At 44.9% G+C, this 18,396-nt stretch overlaps 4 protein-coding genes across 4 annotated transcripts in view; 1 reads left to right on the top strand and 3 right to left on the bottom strand.

The window, feature by feature from the left end:
* Positions 1–3,182, bottom strand: part of T265_10313 (hypothetical protein) — a gene marked incomplete at both ends in the record, with an annotated part of 25,012 nt that extends 21,830 nt beyond the window's left edge. Inside the window, one exon of the mRNA XM_009176647.1 lies at positions 2,957–3,182. Coding sequence (XP_009174911.1) covers positions 2,957–3,182 — 226 coding nt within the window. The remainder of the gene's footprint in view (positions 1–2,956) is intronic.
* T265_10312 (hypothetical protein) overlaps positions 1–14,197 on the top strand; it is a gene marked incomplete at both ends in the record, with an annotated part of 43,400 nt that extends 29,203 nt beyond the window's left edge. The window contains 4 exons of the mRNA XM_009176646.1: positions 869–976; positions 3,726–3,746; positions 6,307–6,624; positions 13,868–14,197. Of these exons, the coding sequence (XP_009174910.1) occupies positions 869–976; positions 3,726–3,746; positions 6,307–6,624; positions 13,868–13,917 (497 nt within the window). The remainder of the gene's footprint in view (positions 1–868; positions 977–3,725; positions 3,747–6,306; positions 6,625–13,867) is intronic.
* T265_10311 (hypothetical protein) lies at positions 6,295–16,344 on the bottom strand (the record flags this gene model as incomplete). Its single annotated transcript, XM_009176645.1, has 3 exons — positions 6,295–6,534; positions 7,631–7,774; positions 16,255–16,344. 3 exons carry the CDS (start codon positions 16,342–16,344, stop codon positions 6,295–6,297), a joined length of 474 nt encoding a protein of 157 aa, XP_009174909.1.
* A 153-nt stretch (positions 16,345–16,497) lies between these two features.
* T265_10310 (hypothetical protein) overlaps positions 16,498–18,396 on the bottom strand; it is a gene marked incomplete at both ends in the record, with an annotated part of 5,408 nt that continues 3,509 nt past the window's right edge. Inside the window, 2 exons of the mRNA XM_009176644.1 lie at positions 16,498–16,626; positions 17,823–17,951. Coding sequence (XP_009174908.1) covers positions 16,498–16,626; positions 17,823–17,951 — 258 coding nt within the window. The remainder of the gene's footprint in view (positions 16,627–17,822; positions 17,952–18,396) is intronic.

Below are 18,396 nucleotides of genomic sequence, written 5' to 3'. Positions count from 1 at the left end.
CCCGTCTGAGTGAGGCGCGAAATCGCAAGCCGATAATTGCAAGGTCTTCAGGTACTATATGTACAAAAACGCACACATGAAACGGATAAAAACCTCAAATTTTGGGGATATTTGTCCAAATTGTTGAACAAATTAGCGCAAGTCCACAGAAAGCCCGGAACAAAGGGCAAATCGACCTGAATTGACGACAAACTTAAGTGCACAGCACCTGGTAACGCAAGTGATCAAGAGGCGGACGCATAATCTTCGTGAAAATTGACCCGATATGTCAAGGGTCAAATGTTCATGAGACAGTACTGGTGAATATTGAATTCGTGAAGTAGACGTGGAAGACAGTGGGTTCAAACATGGAGAGAAAAAGGAGCTACAATAAGAATGGATGAGCATCAAACTGAAGGCGAGGCGAACGTTTTGATAGTTACACCACGGGTGAACGAAGCTGATTTCCCATCATTACCTGTTTTTACTACCGCTGTGAAATCTGGACGATTAATCACGTGTCATTGTGGATTCCAATTCGTGTCTTAACGTTTATCATTCTGCTTGTTGAGTTTGTGGCCCTAGCTTCCCTGAAGTTTGGATGCATGAGACTGAAGGCGGTCGTTATCCTCAGTACTAATCCGATAAGAGGAGGAGACGGTTAAAGTCGGCATCTGGGCATGTCTCTTCTTTTATACTGAATACCGACATACCTGTGTTTCCAAGTTTGACTGCTTTGTTTAACGTGTTTTATGTTTCCACTTCAATTGGCACTAATCAGAGTTTTCATGGAAGCGTACTTTCCATCTTCGTTGTGGTTTATCAAGGTTCAAAGGAACGAATAAAGAGAGTGGAACTAGTTCTGCACTTCATCCCACCTTCATTTCAGGAGCCGAATCGAAATCGGAGCCTGCCACAGAACCGGCGTCGGAACCTGCGGTGGAAGTGGCGTCGGAACATGCAGCGGAACCTGGAGTGAAACCAGCCCCTACCGATGGTACGTACCGTTACATTAAGAGAGGAAGTTATGCCTTTTCATTCATGTAGTATTTTGTTCGTTAAACAGCACTAATCAGGTCCCGGTGCTCGAGTAAATTGATCGGCTCCTTTAGAGTTCTCAAAATAGTTCCCAACTGAGCATTCTTCGACTTAGGACCAGCCGACCTCTTCTCTGCTTGATCTGGCATTGAATCTTCGAATCCGACCCTTCTGTTAGAAGTGGTTTCGCCTTTGAATTTGGTATTTTCGCCTTGAAAATCTTTTCGCACAATTCTCTTGCGTACCTATTATATTTTGCACGAAACCTCATATGGAGAGAATTTGTGTGTGTTCTATCCTACCACTGCATAGATATTCCAGCACAAATTCCAAAACGTGCTTTTGGGTTTCTAACCCTACCTTTAACTATCTTTAACTATCTTCAACTATCTTTAACTATACCGAATCATCGCGCAGCCTCATCGCCATTGTCACCGCGAAAACCATACAGCATTCACGTGTATATCAAATCGCCAGGTTTCAGCTAGCACCGATTCATCGCAGGTACTCGACGTTCCTCCTGCTTTCGTTGAGGTCAGCCGCAGCTACGGTTGAGACTGCCTCAAATCCGGTGTGAGAGACTCACAGACGTACCAACCGTGTCATTTGTTCCCCGTCTTCCACCGACCGGAAAAGTGGGGGACACCGTCAAGTGCCGTTTGGTGCTCCAAAGCCGGCGTGCAGATGTCGTGCTATCCAGTTTACCCTCACTATCGCGCAATTCCTGTCACTCAATCACTGCAAAAATGGGTCTGTCGCAGATGGTTGACCTTCTTTATGGACTCGTAGGAAAGGGGGTGCATTACCACGCGTCATCATCATCATCGACAGCATGACATCAGTGTTCAACATCCATGCTTCACTGCAGTAAAACCATGATTTATTTGAAAGCCTTATTGTAAAGAAAAGAGTAAAGGTGGACGGGGAAGGGACTTAGTGCTAGCTTACTGTTGGGTGCTTATACCTCCAGACATTCACTCAGGCGGTCTGACAACAAGAACGCCACTGATATCGGTTGACAGCCATATCTTGTAGTGTCTCCAACCAGGCACGGTGAGGATCACGTGGGCCCCATCCTGGAAGGCGAGTAGCACCTACAGCACCCGAGCGTTTCGTGATCTCCTCCATACTCTTCTTCCAAGTCAAGGGTTGGCCACCTCTCTGTTTATGCCACTTTGAAAAGGGCATGAAAAACAGCACTCTCTTCGGTAAACGATGGTTCGGCATACGTAACACATGTCCCAACCAACACAGCTTCTGGTGCTGGACAAATACTTTAATGGAAGTACCCGTTGCACATATGAAAACACGCTCTCTAATACCTCGTTAACGGATTCGCCGACACCAACCCATACGAGCTATGGTTCTGAGACAACGATTGCCGAACACCTGAAGACGCCTCAGTTCCGCTGCTCGAATAGGCCAAGTCTGACATCCATACAACAAACAGCCCGTACTGTAGCTTGATACACACGTCCCTTCAGATTCAGGGATAAACCATTCTGACGCCATAGGTGTCTCAAATTAGCAAGCCCTGCAGATTCGTGCATTCACCTCATCTGTCACAGTACAATCAGAACTAATACAACTTCCAAGATACGTATTATGCGCCTCGGAGCTACTAGAATTGTGGGTCACGTATACGTACAGCGTTGTTCTTGCCCCTGACGAAGTGTGAAGATATGGTCAACACAACCCCTCCTAGGCCGGAATGGCGCTTGCTGCTCACGAGTCTGTGTCTTGCGACCCACTGTAAGGTGACGAAGCACAATTGACACTAACAGTCGCGTTACGACCGGGGTCAAGCTTATCCCCCTGTGGTTACCGCACTCTCTACGGGCCCCTTTTTTGAAAACGGGCACTATCACTGATTCTCCCCAGTTGTCTGTGACAGACTCCGTTTCCCAATTGCAAGGAAACAGATCGGACAAACGCTAACTGAGGACTTCATCGCGATCCTTGGGTGGAAGGTCATCCGGACCGGGAGCTCGGTGGCGCTTGAGGGAACATATGCAGTCGTAAACCTCCGAGGCTGTAGGTGGTTCCCCGTTCATTGTCCAGGGTTCTCCTTCACCTGTGGGCTCTAAATTAGTGCCAGCTGATGGCCACGACAGTTCTTGTTCGAAGTAATCAGCCCACCGATCGAGGCGTTCTTCGTTCTTCATTCGAGATTGTCGTTCCAATCTGATGTTTGACTCTTTCACTCACGCGTCGAAGATGTTTACTCCGCGTGATCGGTGTTCGGCTACTTCAAAGACGTGCACGGTGCAGTGTTAGAGTTGCCTGTTGCGAGAACTGAACATGAAAAACCTGGTTCTGTTTCAAGCATTGCCTGGGCCACCACGTAAGATGGATGACAATCTGCTTGCCGGTTCCCAAGCCAGCTTACCTGCATGTCCAGTTTTTGGACCGGCAATTTTCAAACCATTCGTGTGAAAAGTACAAACAGCCCCATGTGCACCGCCCACTGGCCATTGTCTCGGGATTGTCCTCAGATGAGTTGATGAGTTTTTTGTGAAAGGCTATTAGAAACACACTATCCTTTCCATCAAAACAATTCGGCATTTGAATAGCCAAACCGACCTTAAATGCATTGTGACAACTACTAAGTGGAGATGACCTTGTTTCAAGGTAATCGATGTGAGTAGTCGAATTTGGTTTGGCGGATCTGCTGTTCGTGAATTTTCGCTCTCACGTTTTCCTTGCAGATAAACACGAAGAAGAAGGAAGTGAGTGACCTGGTTTTTAGCATCACCCATTACTGTCCATTTGTCAAAAAAAATTCTGGGTGTTTGTCGACATCCGAATGGACACAAAATAGGAAAGTCCACGTGCTTACTGCAAATGCGATAGCTTATCAGACAAAATTAGAGTTTTTATTCACGTGACTGCGTTTATCACTGGACAAATGTATGGCAGTTTTGGGTAGACGGAATTTCTAGGGAATACGCAAAGGAAGGAGTTCTAAGGATCATGTTTATATGAGGAATCCGGCTGATCATGAAAGTGGGTTGCGGCAGACAACACACTTGTCTCCGTAGGAGCTAGAGGAAGAAAGAAGAGGAACTTGACCGCCGTTCAGGAAAGTATTAGGCAGAAAACAACAAGCAGCAAGACACGAACATTCTCCACAGGCACGAAGGTCAAGTGGAAGGATCACCAGAATTCTGGAGGGAGTGGAATGGGGTCGCGGAAGCTAGGCAGTCAATGGCAAGGGCCGTTTGTCGTTACCGACCACCGTGGGAACGTCTATACAATTCGAGATGGTCGGGGATCGCAAAGAGTAAATGAGACGCAGCTTCGTAAGCGGCATGATACACCCGAAGAGCGGCCGAGTAGACCCACTGCCGAAACCGACCTGACGGAGGGAAACGAAAGTCGGTGGCATGCGAATGACCTTTAAAGTGTAACGGTGATACTTCTGATGGGGGAGACAGGCGAGTAGTATTTTTTCTTGTAAATTAGCTTTGCATCTCTTGAAAAGTGATATCTATTACGGGAATTTTTGGAGTCGCTTTGTAGCATTTGCTCAGATTTGAGCAACAGTCAATGAATATCCGAAAGGTTCAGGAAGACGCCTTCGAAGAGAGGATGGATATTCAGTTTTTGTAAACAAGATGCACATGAGAGTTTTGCTTCCCTGTCCAGTAGTCTGTAGCCGTTCAGTTGGCAGTTTCCAATAAATGACTCCCCAGCGACGGCCCTCTTCTTTTTATTTGGTTCCATCAACTCTATAAACAAGAAATAATTGTGGTCACCTCAAGTGCTCATGATTACTGCTCGTCTATATCAACATGAATGAATTCTGACCTCTGTCGTTAGAAGTCGATATTCTCTGCCGCTAACCTACAGAAAAACGACTTCGCAAATCGTAACTCAAATCAGTCCGAACAGGAACAGATTCGTCACAAAACACGGGTGGACGCATGAGCACCCACGTCACGTCCAATTGTGCAATAAAGCCATGGATAACGATGTTGGTACTCTGTCGGAAAGTGACGACAGGTGTAATAGGGTTTGGTGGTGAAGTGATGAAACGAAGACATTGCGTCGTCATTACATGTTAGTCTGAAGACTGAACTACCGCAGCTCCAGGTTACCACAATCCGATTGGCAGAGAAATGACGACGTTAAAACCTTTCAAGGTCACGGTGTAAAGGACCAAATACGCGCCACTTTTACATCACCCTGTAGTGGCATTTTGTAAATTACCACTAGGGTAACGATTTTACTCGACAGTCTTGTAAACTGCCTACAAGTGAATTTCTGAAAATTTTCGGAGTAAAGACCAACCTTGCCTAGTCTCATCTCAGAGGGACGTTCTATTCTACCAACTAAAAGATATCATCAGGTGGGTCACAGGATGTAGTACACCAGTGCAGCTAACTGGGTGTGTTTGACATCAAAATGTATTCGGTCCATCTTGTTCCGATGAAACGGTCTACGCATGCTGCAGTCTCCATTTTGAATAAGCTGTGGCAGGATTTTACGGTTCATTTGAGCGGTGGATTCGAATTCATGTTTCCTCCCCGAAGTGATGGACCTCGTATGGATGCCCCTTAGTAACTGGACAGCGAATCGTTAGATCAAAGAATGGCCAGCCCTTACTGGTCCTGTGCCTTTCTGAGAGGTTTTCTTCCGTGTAAGTGGGGCATCACAAAGAGTGATTCGAGGGAACAACGTATTCCAAGATGGGTCTTCTAAAATCCAATGACGGCGTTGCCGACTTACGCCACCGAGGGCAGCCAAAACGCACTAGTCCCCGGCCGTACCATGCAAAAACAATGAAGTTATTTCACTTTTATTCGTTCTTCCGCTGTTAGTTGTTGAAACAATTACGATTAATTGAGCTGGACTAGACCAAAATCCCATGTCCACCACTTTTTAATCGTACCACCTTGATAAACCAATGCTATTTATCAGATACTACTCACAAATTGTCACGGCATGTCATTGGTGCTGCTGACAAAGGCGAGTGGCATCCCAGTGCGTGACTGAAGCAACTTGGACCCAAGGTCGGGCTGTAGAGTTAGGATTAGCAATCCAACCCGAATAAATGTGCGTGATTCTGGCTCACGTTCCTTTATTAATCGTCACTGAAAAGTTATGGAAGAAGTTTTGGAAAGTACAGGTAAGTGCTCACTGTTTGGTGTCGTTCGAAGATTTCGCACTTTGATTATCGGTTGGAAAGGGAGCACCGTTTGTTGTCTTTTCTTTGAAAACCCTTGGTTTCTGTTTGTAAGAGGTTGTGCAGTGAAGCCCAAAATAAACTGAACTTTATTCCTCCAGATCAGGTAGAGCCAGAAGTTGAAGTTCCGCCTGAAGAGATGCCAAAGGAGGAACCTGAAGTCGCGCTGTCATCTGAGGCACCTGAACCACCTGTGGTAGAAGCTGCGGCAGAACCACCGCCAACAAGCGATGTTGTGGCGCCCGAAACGACAGCCGAAGTACCCGAGGATGAGCAGAACCAGTCGGCCAGTGCCAGTTTGCGGAATCAATCCCAAACGAGCGGGAAGTCTGATAGAGGAGATAAAAAGTCTTCCATCGGTAAAGTTGCAACATCCAAGTCTACCAGTCGGTCTCAGGGGGGTGCTGACTCAAAAGAGAGTAAGTCCATTTGTCCGAGTCAATGCGGTTTCTCGTCTGAGAATAAAACGCACATATCACTCAGATATTCCTGACCCCGCTTTCGACGTAGAACCATTCGCGTCAGGTTGCTGCCAGTCACCTATTCAAGTATTGTTCTTGGCACATACCAGTCCGCTTTTAGTGTGACTCTCTCAGGCGATGGAAATGGAACCTGAAAGCATCGGTTCATCTGTGGTGTGTTCGGCCTAGCTCTTTATCACTGGATGGTATCGAGTAGACCCAGTGTATTCGCTGCAATTAAGTTATCTCTAATGATCGCATCGGAACAGGGTCATCGGACATAACAAGGAAATTTCTACGTATTCTACGCATCTGACTGCATTCCGTTTATTGCAGGTCGCTAATAAACCGCCTTATAAGGGTACCCCATCATGAAAGGGTCAGTCATCAGTTCTTCGAACTTTACCGTACGTCGTTAGGTTTGATTGCTGGACTTGGCATCTTTATTTTGAACGTTTTCTAACCAGTCGGTGTGACACTGATGCGTCGCAGTTTGCCAGCGCATCGTGTACTAACCAGTCGATGTGACACTGATGCGTCGAAGTTTGCCAGCGCATCGTTGTGTCGATCAGGTTACGCTTATTGCTTCCCGATGACTATACGGTAAACTTTGAGTGCGGCTGATGGTCCTGTTGGCGGCCATTCGCGCATTTTACAGTTGCATTCGTCAGGGCATCAGGTAAAATCTCGCCTGAGCTTTTCCACAGTTTGTCTGCAGCCATCGAATAGATCTACTTCGTTCGCACAGCAACTGAATACTGTTCGATTAGGCTTGTGACAGTGCCCATGGCTAACTTGCTCACCCATAGGCGAAAAGGACCATAATGCTGTCAGCTTATTGGGCAACCGATGTGAGTCACACCTGTTCGGTGAGCTTACAGGGTTCGCCGTGACCAACGACGATGGGCGGAGGCAAACCCTTGGTAGACAACTGATGAATGGCACTCAGTTAACATGTGCTTACATTCCATTGGCCACTGCGCCACTTCGCATTTGGTTCCATTGCCTCGGGCTCTCTGTTGAATTTGCGAAGAAAACCCAAACCGTAAAAAACGCGGTGAAAATTATTCATTGCCTCCGGAAACAACTTGTAGTTGTGCATATCAGTCTGTAATGATGGGAATCTCATATGAATCAGGACTAAATCCCTCGTTTACGAATGGAATATGCCACTCGATGCTTTGATTAGAATGACGGTCCACATGTAGATTTTCCGTTAATTTGACACTTCTTATGAGGATGCCGATTGCGGCTTGCTAACGGTTTGGCCCTTTTTGAAATTCGTCAAAACCTAAACCAACCCAGCTTTCTGCTGGTGCACGAAATCGCGGATTCCGAATAAAACCCGGGGCAGTTTTCTTGCGGTTCATTCATTCGGAGATGAGCGAGAGTCTCAGCAAAGTTGTGTTTCCAACCAGTATAAAATTTTCCGCAATGAATTCTACCGAGTTCGGGTCTTTTTTTATCCGCGCATCAAATAAGTGAACAGAAAAAGTCAGGAACAACATACATACGTACTTTGTACGACACGGATAGCACAGTATTATGGTGCCCTTCTTGGATTGGAGCTTGAGCATGCGTTTTGACATTGTCACACAATTTTGTGATGGATGTATGTGCTTCTATTGGAGAAATTCAGTGTTTCGCTTGAAAACAAGTCCGAACTCGGGTATGATATTTTAGTTTGGCTTTAACCCGAAGCCGACAGATCTTGGTTCCCCGACGAATACCTCGTAAGCTTGGCAACTGTCCGAAGGTCAAGTTAGGTGCACGTTGGTGATCCTATACTGATTAGACTGAAAAGGCACGCACGTGTGATTTCAGTCCAGACTGTAAGTTTTACCGCGTAGCTTACAAGCGCGGAGAGCGATCCCGAGTTATCTGACTCTCTAACTCACAATTTTGTTCAATGAAGAACTCACATGTTGGATTTTACGGCCAAGAATACCCGAATATAGCGTACGATTTTGGAGAGGAACCTTCTTGGGGGGGTTTCGACCAATCTGTGATGCAGCATTGTGTGTGCATTCGTTTCTCAACTCAAGGACAGTCATTATGAGGCTTTTACTAGGAACCTTCTTGGGGGGGTTTCGACCAATCTGTGATGCAGCATTGTGTGTACATTGGTTTCTCAACTCAAGGACAGTAATTATGGGGCTTTTACTGTTTATATATCCAAAATACTGTTGCTAGTGTACTTAATCCCTCATATATGCGACCGGTTTTTGGCAAAGTTGACCACAAATTAATGCAAAACATGGTTATTCGGAGTGGTCAAGAAAATCAGTACCAACCAACCAAATCCGAGCTAGTCAATATGTGATCACGTGATATAGTTCCCGTGATTGAAATAACAGTGATGCTCTATCTTGTGTAAGTGAGAACTAATCACATTGCTTATCAGTCGTGCATAGCTGGACCGTTAAGCTCGAAACCACATGGAATCACGTGAGATGTGCAAGGATAAAAAAGCTGTAATGTGTTCCCGAGCTTTCACTGCAGATCAGCTTCTCTGACAGGAGAAAATCTCATTTGAAAATTTAGAGTGTGACAAACTGTGTGAGCATGTTAGCTTTGTTCACCCGATGCAATTTTTTTTACAAAAATGTAGAAAAATCAGCACCTCCGTTTTATTTTTGTTCCTCTCGATAATATACCTTCGGGCGTTCTATTCCTGTCCCAATGTAGAGAGCCTAAACTGTTGATTCACCATGGGGATTTCCTGAACAGAATTTCGGTTAAACACAGCGGCACTGGTCGTTGAAATTGTAGGGTATGGCTGATTTATTTCACCAGCTAAAGCTTAATTTAAACCATGAGTTTCGATCGATTTTCATGTTCATCTCTTTTTTTCCCCTCCCCATCCCATGCGTCCCATCTATCTATTCACTTTGTGCTCATTCTGTTGCCTTTAAATGTCACACATCTTGTCGCACGCTGTTTCACAGCAAAACGTTCCATGCACAAGTCAGCTGACAAAAGCACTGGTTCTTCAGTTTCCACTAAAAAGATTGCACCTCGCTCTTCAAAACCACCGGTTGCCTCATCCACAACATCCACAAAATCATCAAAAACGAAATAGAACTGTACCTCACGTGTTTCACAGTGGTTACCTGAAATAATTGCGGTTTATGTGTTGTCATAGGTGAGTGGAAACTGTTGGGGAAGGTAAAATCCGCCGATATAGACTGAACTGGGATCATGCACCTTATGATCATCGTCATCAACATCATCACCATCATCATCATCATCATCGACAGCATTACATCAGTGTTCAACACCCATGCTTCACTGCCGAACAACCATAAATTATTTAAAAGCCTTATTGTGAAGAAAAGAGTAGAGGTAGACCGAGAAGGGACTTAGTGCTAGGTAACCACAATCATTCCGAGGTGCCTACACCTCCAGACATTCACTCAGGCGATCTGGGTAGAAACTGACAACAAGAACGCCACTGATATCGGTTGGCAGCCATATCTTGTAGTGTTTCCAACCAGGCACAGTGAGGATCAAGCAGTGCTATAAGGACAAGATTGTAGGTCGTATCAACCGTTTATCGTTACTCGCCAATTGGGTAACCGAGACCCGTCCCCTATATTTCCACCAGCTTGGGCCGCTCAGTATTCGCACAATCGAATTGGATTCCAGAAAGCTACGACGTGTCGCTGTTTGGCAGAGCAGACGGGCAATTGAGTTCAGATTAACATTTCAAAAAATTCTGATCCAACTCTAGAAATTCCAGGGTCCCGGTCATACTAGTAATTTAATCTACCAGAATTGTTCAGACAGAGTTATGATTGCTTCACTTGCCAATGAAATTTAGTGATTTGCAAAAAAAATTGATGGCAGATTAGATGGATTTTTTGTCTGAGCACATATGCAAAAATGCTACATTTTGGAGCAATAAGTTTTATTGCATCCAAAAAATTTTGCACCTTAGAGCATTGTGCAGTTAAGGGGCTCCCCAACTTGGTGGTGCGTCATGTGTGGCGTGCATTTTCGGTGCTGCATTCTGATTGGTCAGCGAATACGCCTCTGAACGTGCCGTCTACACTTCTGATTGGCCTCATTATTGGACTGTTTTACGATATACCATGAGGTCGAGTCTACGAAATAGCTGTTTGGCTACCAAAATAGTCTATCGACCCTCTGGGCTGCGTCACTTTTGTCGGACTGGCACAGTTGCTTGCAATCAACGGTGTTCATTTCAACAACCCGTGTGGTTTTGTTCACGTCGCTATTTCCAACTACGATACAGTCTGCTCTAAACCGCTAAATAAAGTAAGAACTTCTCGTCCAGAAATCCCCTATGCTTCTGCAGCTGAACTCGCTAGTCAAACATGGAGAGGAAGCCTCACTTTGCTGGGCTTTTCAGGCAAAAATGTGACAGTGATCCATGGCGATAGCGATAGAAGAAAATAGTGATACTCGATCGCTTCCAGTCTACTTACAATAACAGTTGTAGGTATATTTAAACCTTTATGTGTTTTGCCCTCTTACAAAATCGATTTTTCTTTGCGCACTGCTTTGGGGTGGGAGAGAACACAGACCATTTCTTCCCTTGTTGTCGGTCGTCAAACTCTTTGTGAATCCAAACGCAGGCACAACATTTTCCACTTGCGTGGTTTTCCATATTTTATTGACGGGGATACACGTGTGTGTGGTCGTTGCTTGTTCTATTCTTAACCCGAGTTATTATCCCACCGTCTTAGAAGGAATTTCTACACGAGTATGGGCTTGTTCGACGATTGAGCTCCGGATACGTGCACAGAACCAGTCTGAAGTGGAGTGCAGAGTGCTGTGAAAATGAAAACTCGATATTCATTGACCCATCAAAAATGATTGATTGACTTTCGTCGTACTATGGGAATAAAACTTATTCATAGGCCATCTTACTACCCTGGTCTAGATAGTCATTAGAGTGATGACGTGTTACTATTCATATATCACATTAGTGGTGGTTGATCAAATGGCAGTTGGTCTTTGGCTTTGCAATTGGCTTGCAAACAGACCCGAAGCACCCCAAAGCAGCCATCCAACAAACCGATGGAGTAAAAGGCGTACAGACCACAACGCAGCAAAAAATCACGTTCGGTTCTACAATAATGCAACAAGAGGTATATACCAACTGGCCAGTCACATGACAGGATATTAGATGCTCTTCAAAACCTACATAAACGCAGCTAGGTACCGAGGAAGCACCCACTCAACTGCACACTGACGATGTCTCCTCAACCGGGGACGAAACATCTGCAAGCCTATTGTCAAGAACAATGGCGCCCTGTTTCAGAAGGAGGTGCATGCGTGTGTTGGGCAAAACGGTTTGTTCATTTTTTGTTCATGTTGCCAACTGTTTTGCTTCATTTTACCACTGCGTCGTGGTGAAAGTTAGAAGGCTTTCGCTGCGGAGTTATTTATTGGAAAATGCTAACTGATTAGTTACAGACTAGTGGACAGGGGAGTAAAACTCTCACCTGCATCTTGTTTACCCTGAATATTCATCTCCTCTTGAACGCGTCTTCCTGAACTTTCCTGGATATTCATTGACTGTTGCTCAAATCCAAGCAAATGCTTCTAAGCGACTCCAAAAATTCCGCAACACATCTCCCTTTTCAAGAGACGCAAAGCGAATTTCAAGAAGAAGGCATACTACTTGCAAGCCTCTCACATTAGTAGTATCACAGTGGTAGCTTGGGATCACTCACAAGGTTCACATGTTTCATGGAGTTTCCTCCAGAGTCTGGTTTAGTTGGCTTGCCCCTTTTTGGTTTTGTGGTGCACTTGAGCACAAGATGCAACTTGGAAAGCAGCGGGGAGACATTCAAAAAGACCGCCATCATAACCACTGGACTTGTCCAATGATCCCACCGTCCGGTCCATCAGGAACGCCCTCAAATACTAGCATTTAGGTCTCAACGAGTATTTAGGTGTTGATTCTTTTCTCCCACCGGGATTCCTCACGTTGTTGTTTTAGCTTTATACCTATATCCGCCTTTCTCGTGGTGAAGTGAACATAAACTGCTCCTTGATCTTGTCACCGTACGTTTAGTTTAATCCAACACAGGGACTCCATCATCTTGCGGTTACTTTGCTTATAGTCCGCGCGAACTTTGTGTAAGTGTACTGCTTCCCGTTCACTTATTTGTCCAGTATCACATTGCAGCACCGAACTCATTGTCTGGAATCCCACGATTTGAAGTTCGTGCAGTTTTATTATTTTCTTAATGTATTTATAGTAAGGTATTTGTTGATAAGCGGCGGGATGGCTCAGTGATTAGGGCGTGGGTCAAACCTGATATCTGCAATCCGACCTCTGCCTCTTAACTTCCCCTGTCTTGGCAACCTGGCAGTATCCCGGCCCTCGTGTTTCATTAAGGTAGCTAAGTATCGGGAGAGTATTACAGATAAACGACTTTTTAATTATTATTTTCGTTTATAAACCAATATTTGAATGATTTGGTATTCGAACTTTAGCCCCCAACTTAACGTAGCCCACCTGACTGCTTAGGGCAATCAGTATTAGACAGGTTGGTTACCGTGAGCTGGTCTTGGCGGCTGCAGGTGACCAATATCACATGCAAACGGAATGTTCAAACCATAGGACAGACGTAGATGTCAGGTTGTAACTAAAGGCAGGTAGGTGAGCTGCCCTCTTATGACACAACAAGTCCGTCTGTCAGGGATACTGCCCCAAAAAGCCAACCCCAACGCAACATTTGAGGCTCTCTCTCGCCCAACTATGATAGAATTTTCTGTGGAGGGGCAACTAGTCTCCATTGTTCGTGAGTACGATGTAACTAGTGCTAATTTTCAGTTGTATTGTCAGAAATGTCTCACCTAAGCCAAACATTCTGTAGTTTTCATGAGTGTGTTGGCATAAATACTTGAGCAGAAGTCGGTCTTTTGGCTTCTACGTTTAGCGATGAGTCATTTGCAGTGTTGATGTTTCCAAACGAAGCGGGGATCTTTCCAGTCCTGATTCCTGTATGTTTTCATTCGTGGATCCGTCACGAGCCTGCATGTTGAATGTAAACTTCGTAGTTTGTTTCTAGGAGAGTTCTGATTTCTCTCGTTTTTGGAATAGATAAACAATTCTGAATGGTCGTTTGTGGAGGAGTATCAGGATGCCTTTACAAAACTTCTGAAATGCTGTAGTTCAGTATGCGCACTTAAGTACTGTCTCCACCCCGCTCTGTTTCAGAGACGAAACGAAAATCCACGAACGTAAAAAGTGTTTCACGCAACCCGTGAGGCAATTTGATTTCGACAGCTACCCAAAATTATTTGGAACCTATTTTTTCCGAAAGCCATCTGTAATATTGGTTTGGCCTTCCTGAACGTCCAACGTATTACTTCTCCGCTCTCATGGTTAAAGTACTTGTTCTGCTCCGCTCTATCAGAACACACGATGTATAGTTCACGGTTTTATTTCAACAGCCAGCGTGTTGTTATGCTACATTCGACTGCATCACATGTGTATTTTACCTATCACGTGCACTTCAAGAATAGAATGAAATGACTTGAAGACCGGGCCTGCGGTTTTTCTTGTGCTGGCGGGCCAGCACGTAAACCAATAGATAGCATGTAAACTTTTTGTAGCCAATCGCTGACGCGGGCAGAACACAAATACTGGAGAATAACTCATCATACGGGCACCTTATCTAAGCGGTGGACATGCAGCGAATATGTTTCAGCCAATCAGCTTCACCGAAAGCAACCGGGCTAACGACATGCGTTCATCGTAGCCGTAAACTTCGCAGAGCGAAAAGCGCGTCATTCACGCCTGATTACAGCTCAGCTAGTTTGGCCAGAATTTATTGACCCAAATGTGACATATGAGAAGGCCACGACCACCGTAGCACATTAGTATCTCTCTATAAGAAACATCCTTCAAGAGCACTCAGATTTCTTGACTTGAAGTTCCACCCAACACGATAGCGAACTCAAACAAGCCACGAAAAATTCGTTTTCTTATCAAAGTAGTTTTATACGTAGATTTAAAAGACAGCCACAACTATCTCACGAAAAATTCCGAGTAATGGACCGGTTCTTGTGTTTCTCCAAACTGAAGAAACGATTGGAAAAATTGATGGTTGATCAGCTGAAAGTTGATTTGTTCACCGAGGTTGGCAATGGGCCTGCAGACGTTTTGCCCCCATGAAACGACCATGCATTTGATTAAACAATCACCCCACAATTTCTCCATTTATTTTGAACAAACATCGTTTGCACTCGCTTTCTCTCGGTTAACCTGTCATTCTTCGCTGAGATAAGCAAACTTGAATTTTCCGACGACAAACGGAGAAGCCATCAGTGAAATCACCTTACACTCGTAGCACTTGTCAAACAAGAAGTGGAGTGTCTTGTGGACAGGACTGCCACCATCCTTGATGTCAGTACACGCGGCTCATTCTCAAACGTGAGACACTCACCATAAACCAAGCAGGTGAAGCTATCTATTGCTTGCCTTGGTTTGTTTTGGTTCACAACAAGGTGAAGGGTGAAGAAGAGCCAGATGCGGTCAAAAAATGACTTGGCAGCGAAGTATAGAAGCCAGTACTAGCAAACTCAGCTGCGCTGGTCATTGCCGTCTTCCTGGATGGGGACCCCAATACGGGCCACATCAATCGTTGGAGACACTGTCAGACATGGCCCAGTCACGCCCTCAATAGCGCACGTGCATCCAAACTATTGCCTTCAATGCATAGCTTCCTTCCAAGTCCCCACACTTAAGTCCACTGACAAAGCTGTATTTACGCACTAAATTATCAGCTCCCCCTTCCAATGCGGAGCTACCTACCCGACCTCTCCAAGTCATCGGTGAACGAAACTGTGGCAGCTACAACCACTGTACAGCAAGTACGCGTTATTACATCTGATAATGATGGTGGTGATGAGCAGAAACTTGTTGGTTCTGCTTTTTGAAGCAATTGAGACAAAGTCAAGTTGGGTTTTTCACTCATTTTGGATTGCATGTTACATCGCGAAGGTGAAATATCTCATGCTCGCTTATGGGAGAGATTCGACAATACAAAGTCCCCACTTCGAAAAAAAGGTACGCCAAAAACATTCCAGTCAACATGTTTTCAGGGTACAAAATTTTGAAACCACGTTTCTTGTGATATAGGACTTATTGCACCACAGTATTGAATGAACTGCTGAGCTGTCCGCCTGTGTACCCATCAGAAGACTGCGTTCCGCTGAACTGCAGTTCTACTCTGATTCAGAGAGAGGTTCTGGGTTAACTGGAGCTTAAGCCAGGTGTCACCGAAGTGGGATCTCTTTTGGGCAACTACCAGGGTATCCATGGTACCAGACGCGAGCCTCGGAGAATCAGCTGATATGCTAATCGTCCCTTGGTGTTAGTTCACTGAGGTTCATCCTTGAGAAGTACGGTTACACGTCAGTAGGGTAGGCAAGTTTAAACTCTGAAAGACTGGCTCACGTTCGCATATACTGATTCACCCAGGTCAGGCTTTGAAACAAATTGGGTTTCGAGAAATTCTGGTGGAAGTTAATGGAGTGGAGGGGGCAAGTAAATAACAGAAGGTTTCTGCTCTATTTTATATTTACAGTTGTACTACTCACATTGCGTTGAAGTGTTTCTGAGGGGATAACTGTGTCGACAAAAAATGAGCACCATTTAAGTATGTTGGGTACTGACCATGCTGTACCCATTGGTTAATGGGGATAAATAGAACGACTTGACAAGGTGAAACATAGAACTCAAGTGGATGGATGGATCAAACTCTCAGTGAACAGTACAACCTGTACATACAGGTAGAAATGGATTATGAATGAAGCAAAAACATCGGACTGTAGTCGAACCGGTTAGTCAGCTTCGTCAATGATCGCACTTGACTTTTTTCGTTCGCCCTCTTCCTCAGCCTGAAGTTCCTCGTAACGATGCAAAGCAACTTTCAATTGAGTAACCATAATCTCGTCAATGATGGGGAATATCTGAAGAGGGAAAATGTGGAGGCTGTTGAAACTGGAGGAAGAGTTTTCAGCAATCTTGTGAGTAGTTTCCTTTATGAAAATGATGGCTGGGCTTTTTCACGTCACCTAGTCTCTCTTGATATCTTCTGTGCCCATTTAACCAATGTGTGTTGCCATCAGATGTTGACAACCGAGATTTATCAGATCCCTCATATGTGAAAAAAGAGTTGATTGGGTTCTTTCTACTTTGATTTGTCAAGCTAAAAACGGATGTGATTTCAACGGTGCATGCTTGCTGTACAATGATATCAGACAAACTAAGTGAGATCGACAAACAGGACACCGCACAGACATTCTCAACAATGCAAAAATTTACCAAAGTAGAGAACATTGCTCAGAAGTAAACCAGGACAGGATATCTTGTTCTCTAGGTGTAATTCTCACGTGTGGTTGTTTAGTTTCTTCGATAACAGAGGCACATGGCTTTTCCGTGATAGGGCTTCAACGCTGGATCCAATAGCAATTAAAAAAAAACAGACCCAGCATGAAATATTGGTCAGTATTAGTTCTTTGTGCCGCAGTGAGGAGCGTCGATTTCGCTGGGAATCGAAACCGGAAAGACAAAGTATCCTAGTATGGACTCTACCGACCTAATCCACTGCACTTCCGTGACATTACTTTTAAGCCAGAATTTTGCGAGATACCCAAGCTCCTTCAGTTGTCGGTGAATGACATGTCCGATCCTGCTTCGGTACTAAACGTCTTTTGTTCTTTGTGATGTACTACTCATAAGGTCGCTGAAAATCCGTCGACATCCCACGATCGGTTTCGCCCTTTTTGGGGCTCATCAGGTAGGCGCATTCTCCGGGTTTCCGTCAACCTTATGTTCTATTTGAAACCAAATTGCACGAAATTTGCGAATATACACCCTGAGAACATCACAAACGAGAGATTCAGCTGGGTTCCAGGTGAGTCTCTCCAAAAACCAAATTAGTTTGCAAATGAGTGCATATTCGTAAGTCTTTTGTTCTGTTCAAAATTTCTGACTAAGACAATTCAAATGAACAGACTCAGGATCCACGATGTCGATCAGCTTCCCACAGTATCGATTAACTTGATAAATGGAACACTCACAGAGGAGCACGTCTCTGACAACATCAACCAAAAACGTCACGTGAAACCCACGTCAGGAAAGGTCCAACAATAACGTATCTTACTTTGGCAACCGTCTGGAACATGGGGATAAGAACGAATTTGAGAAATCCGGTCTGAGCGGAAGATTTGGTGACCTTTTCACGATCCATGAATGGGGCAACTGGGAGACCCTCTTCCTTTTCCCTGTCCGACTGCGTGAATGGAAACGTACGGTAATAGAGTACATATCAGCCATCAGGGAGTAGGGTCTTGAAGATCAATTCCAGATGAAATTCAATATATATGTATTGGACGCGCCATTTAAAGAAATGCGAACCTCTACGCAAGGTCATAGCAAAGCGTCCTTAGAGACAAGGGAGGGCGATTTGACCATCTTATTGATTTATTCCGATATACAAACAATAGGTAACGATGCTGCGCGTACAATCAAATAAACAACCCAGGAGAATAAGACCGGAGGAAGAACATGAGGGGAGAATTCTAAGGTCACCAGCATGCCAACTGATGTCTTATTGCCGTTATATCATGTGGGAACAGTTAACCAGTCAGGCCGAGTGTGAGTGATGGGTAGCCTTGTGGCTCGGACCATTCACAAGACACAGCCTGAGCACATTTTGATATTGACCACCGTGGTCC

The sequence above is a fragment of the Opisthorchis viverrini genome (genome assembly GCF_000715545.1).
Source record: "Opisthorchis viverrini unplaced genomic scaffold opera_v5_357, whole genome shotgun sequence".
NCBI lineage: Eukaryota > Metazoa > Platyhelminthes > Trematoda > Opisthorchiida > Opisthorchiidae > Opisthorchis > Opisthorchis viverrini.
The sequence above is the reverse complement of the archived record's forward strand: the minus strand, read 5'-3'. Positions and strand labels throughout refer to the sequence as shown.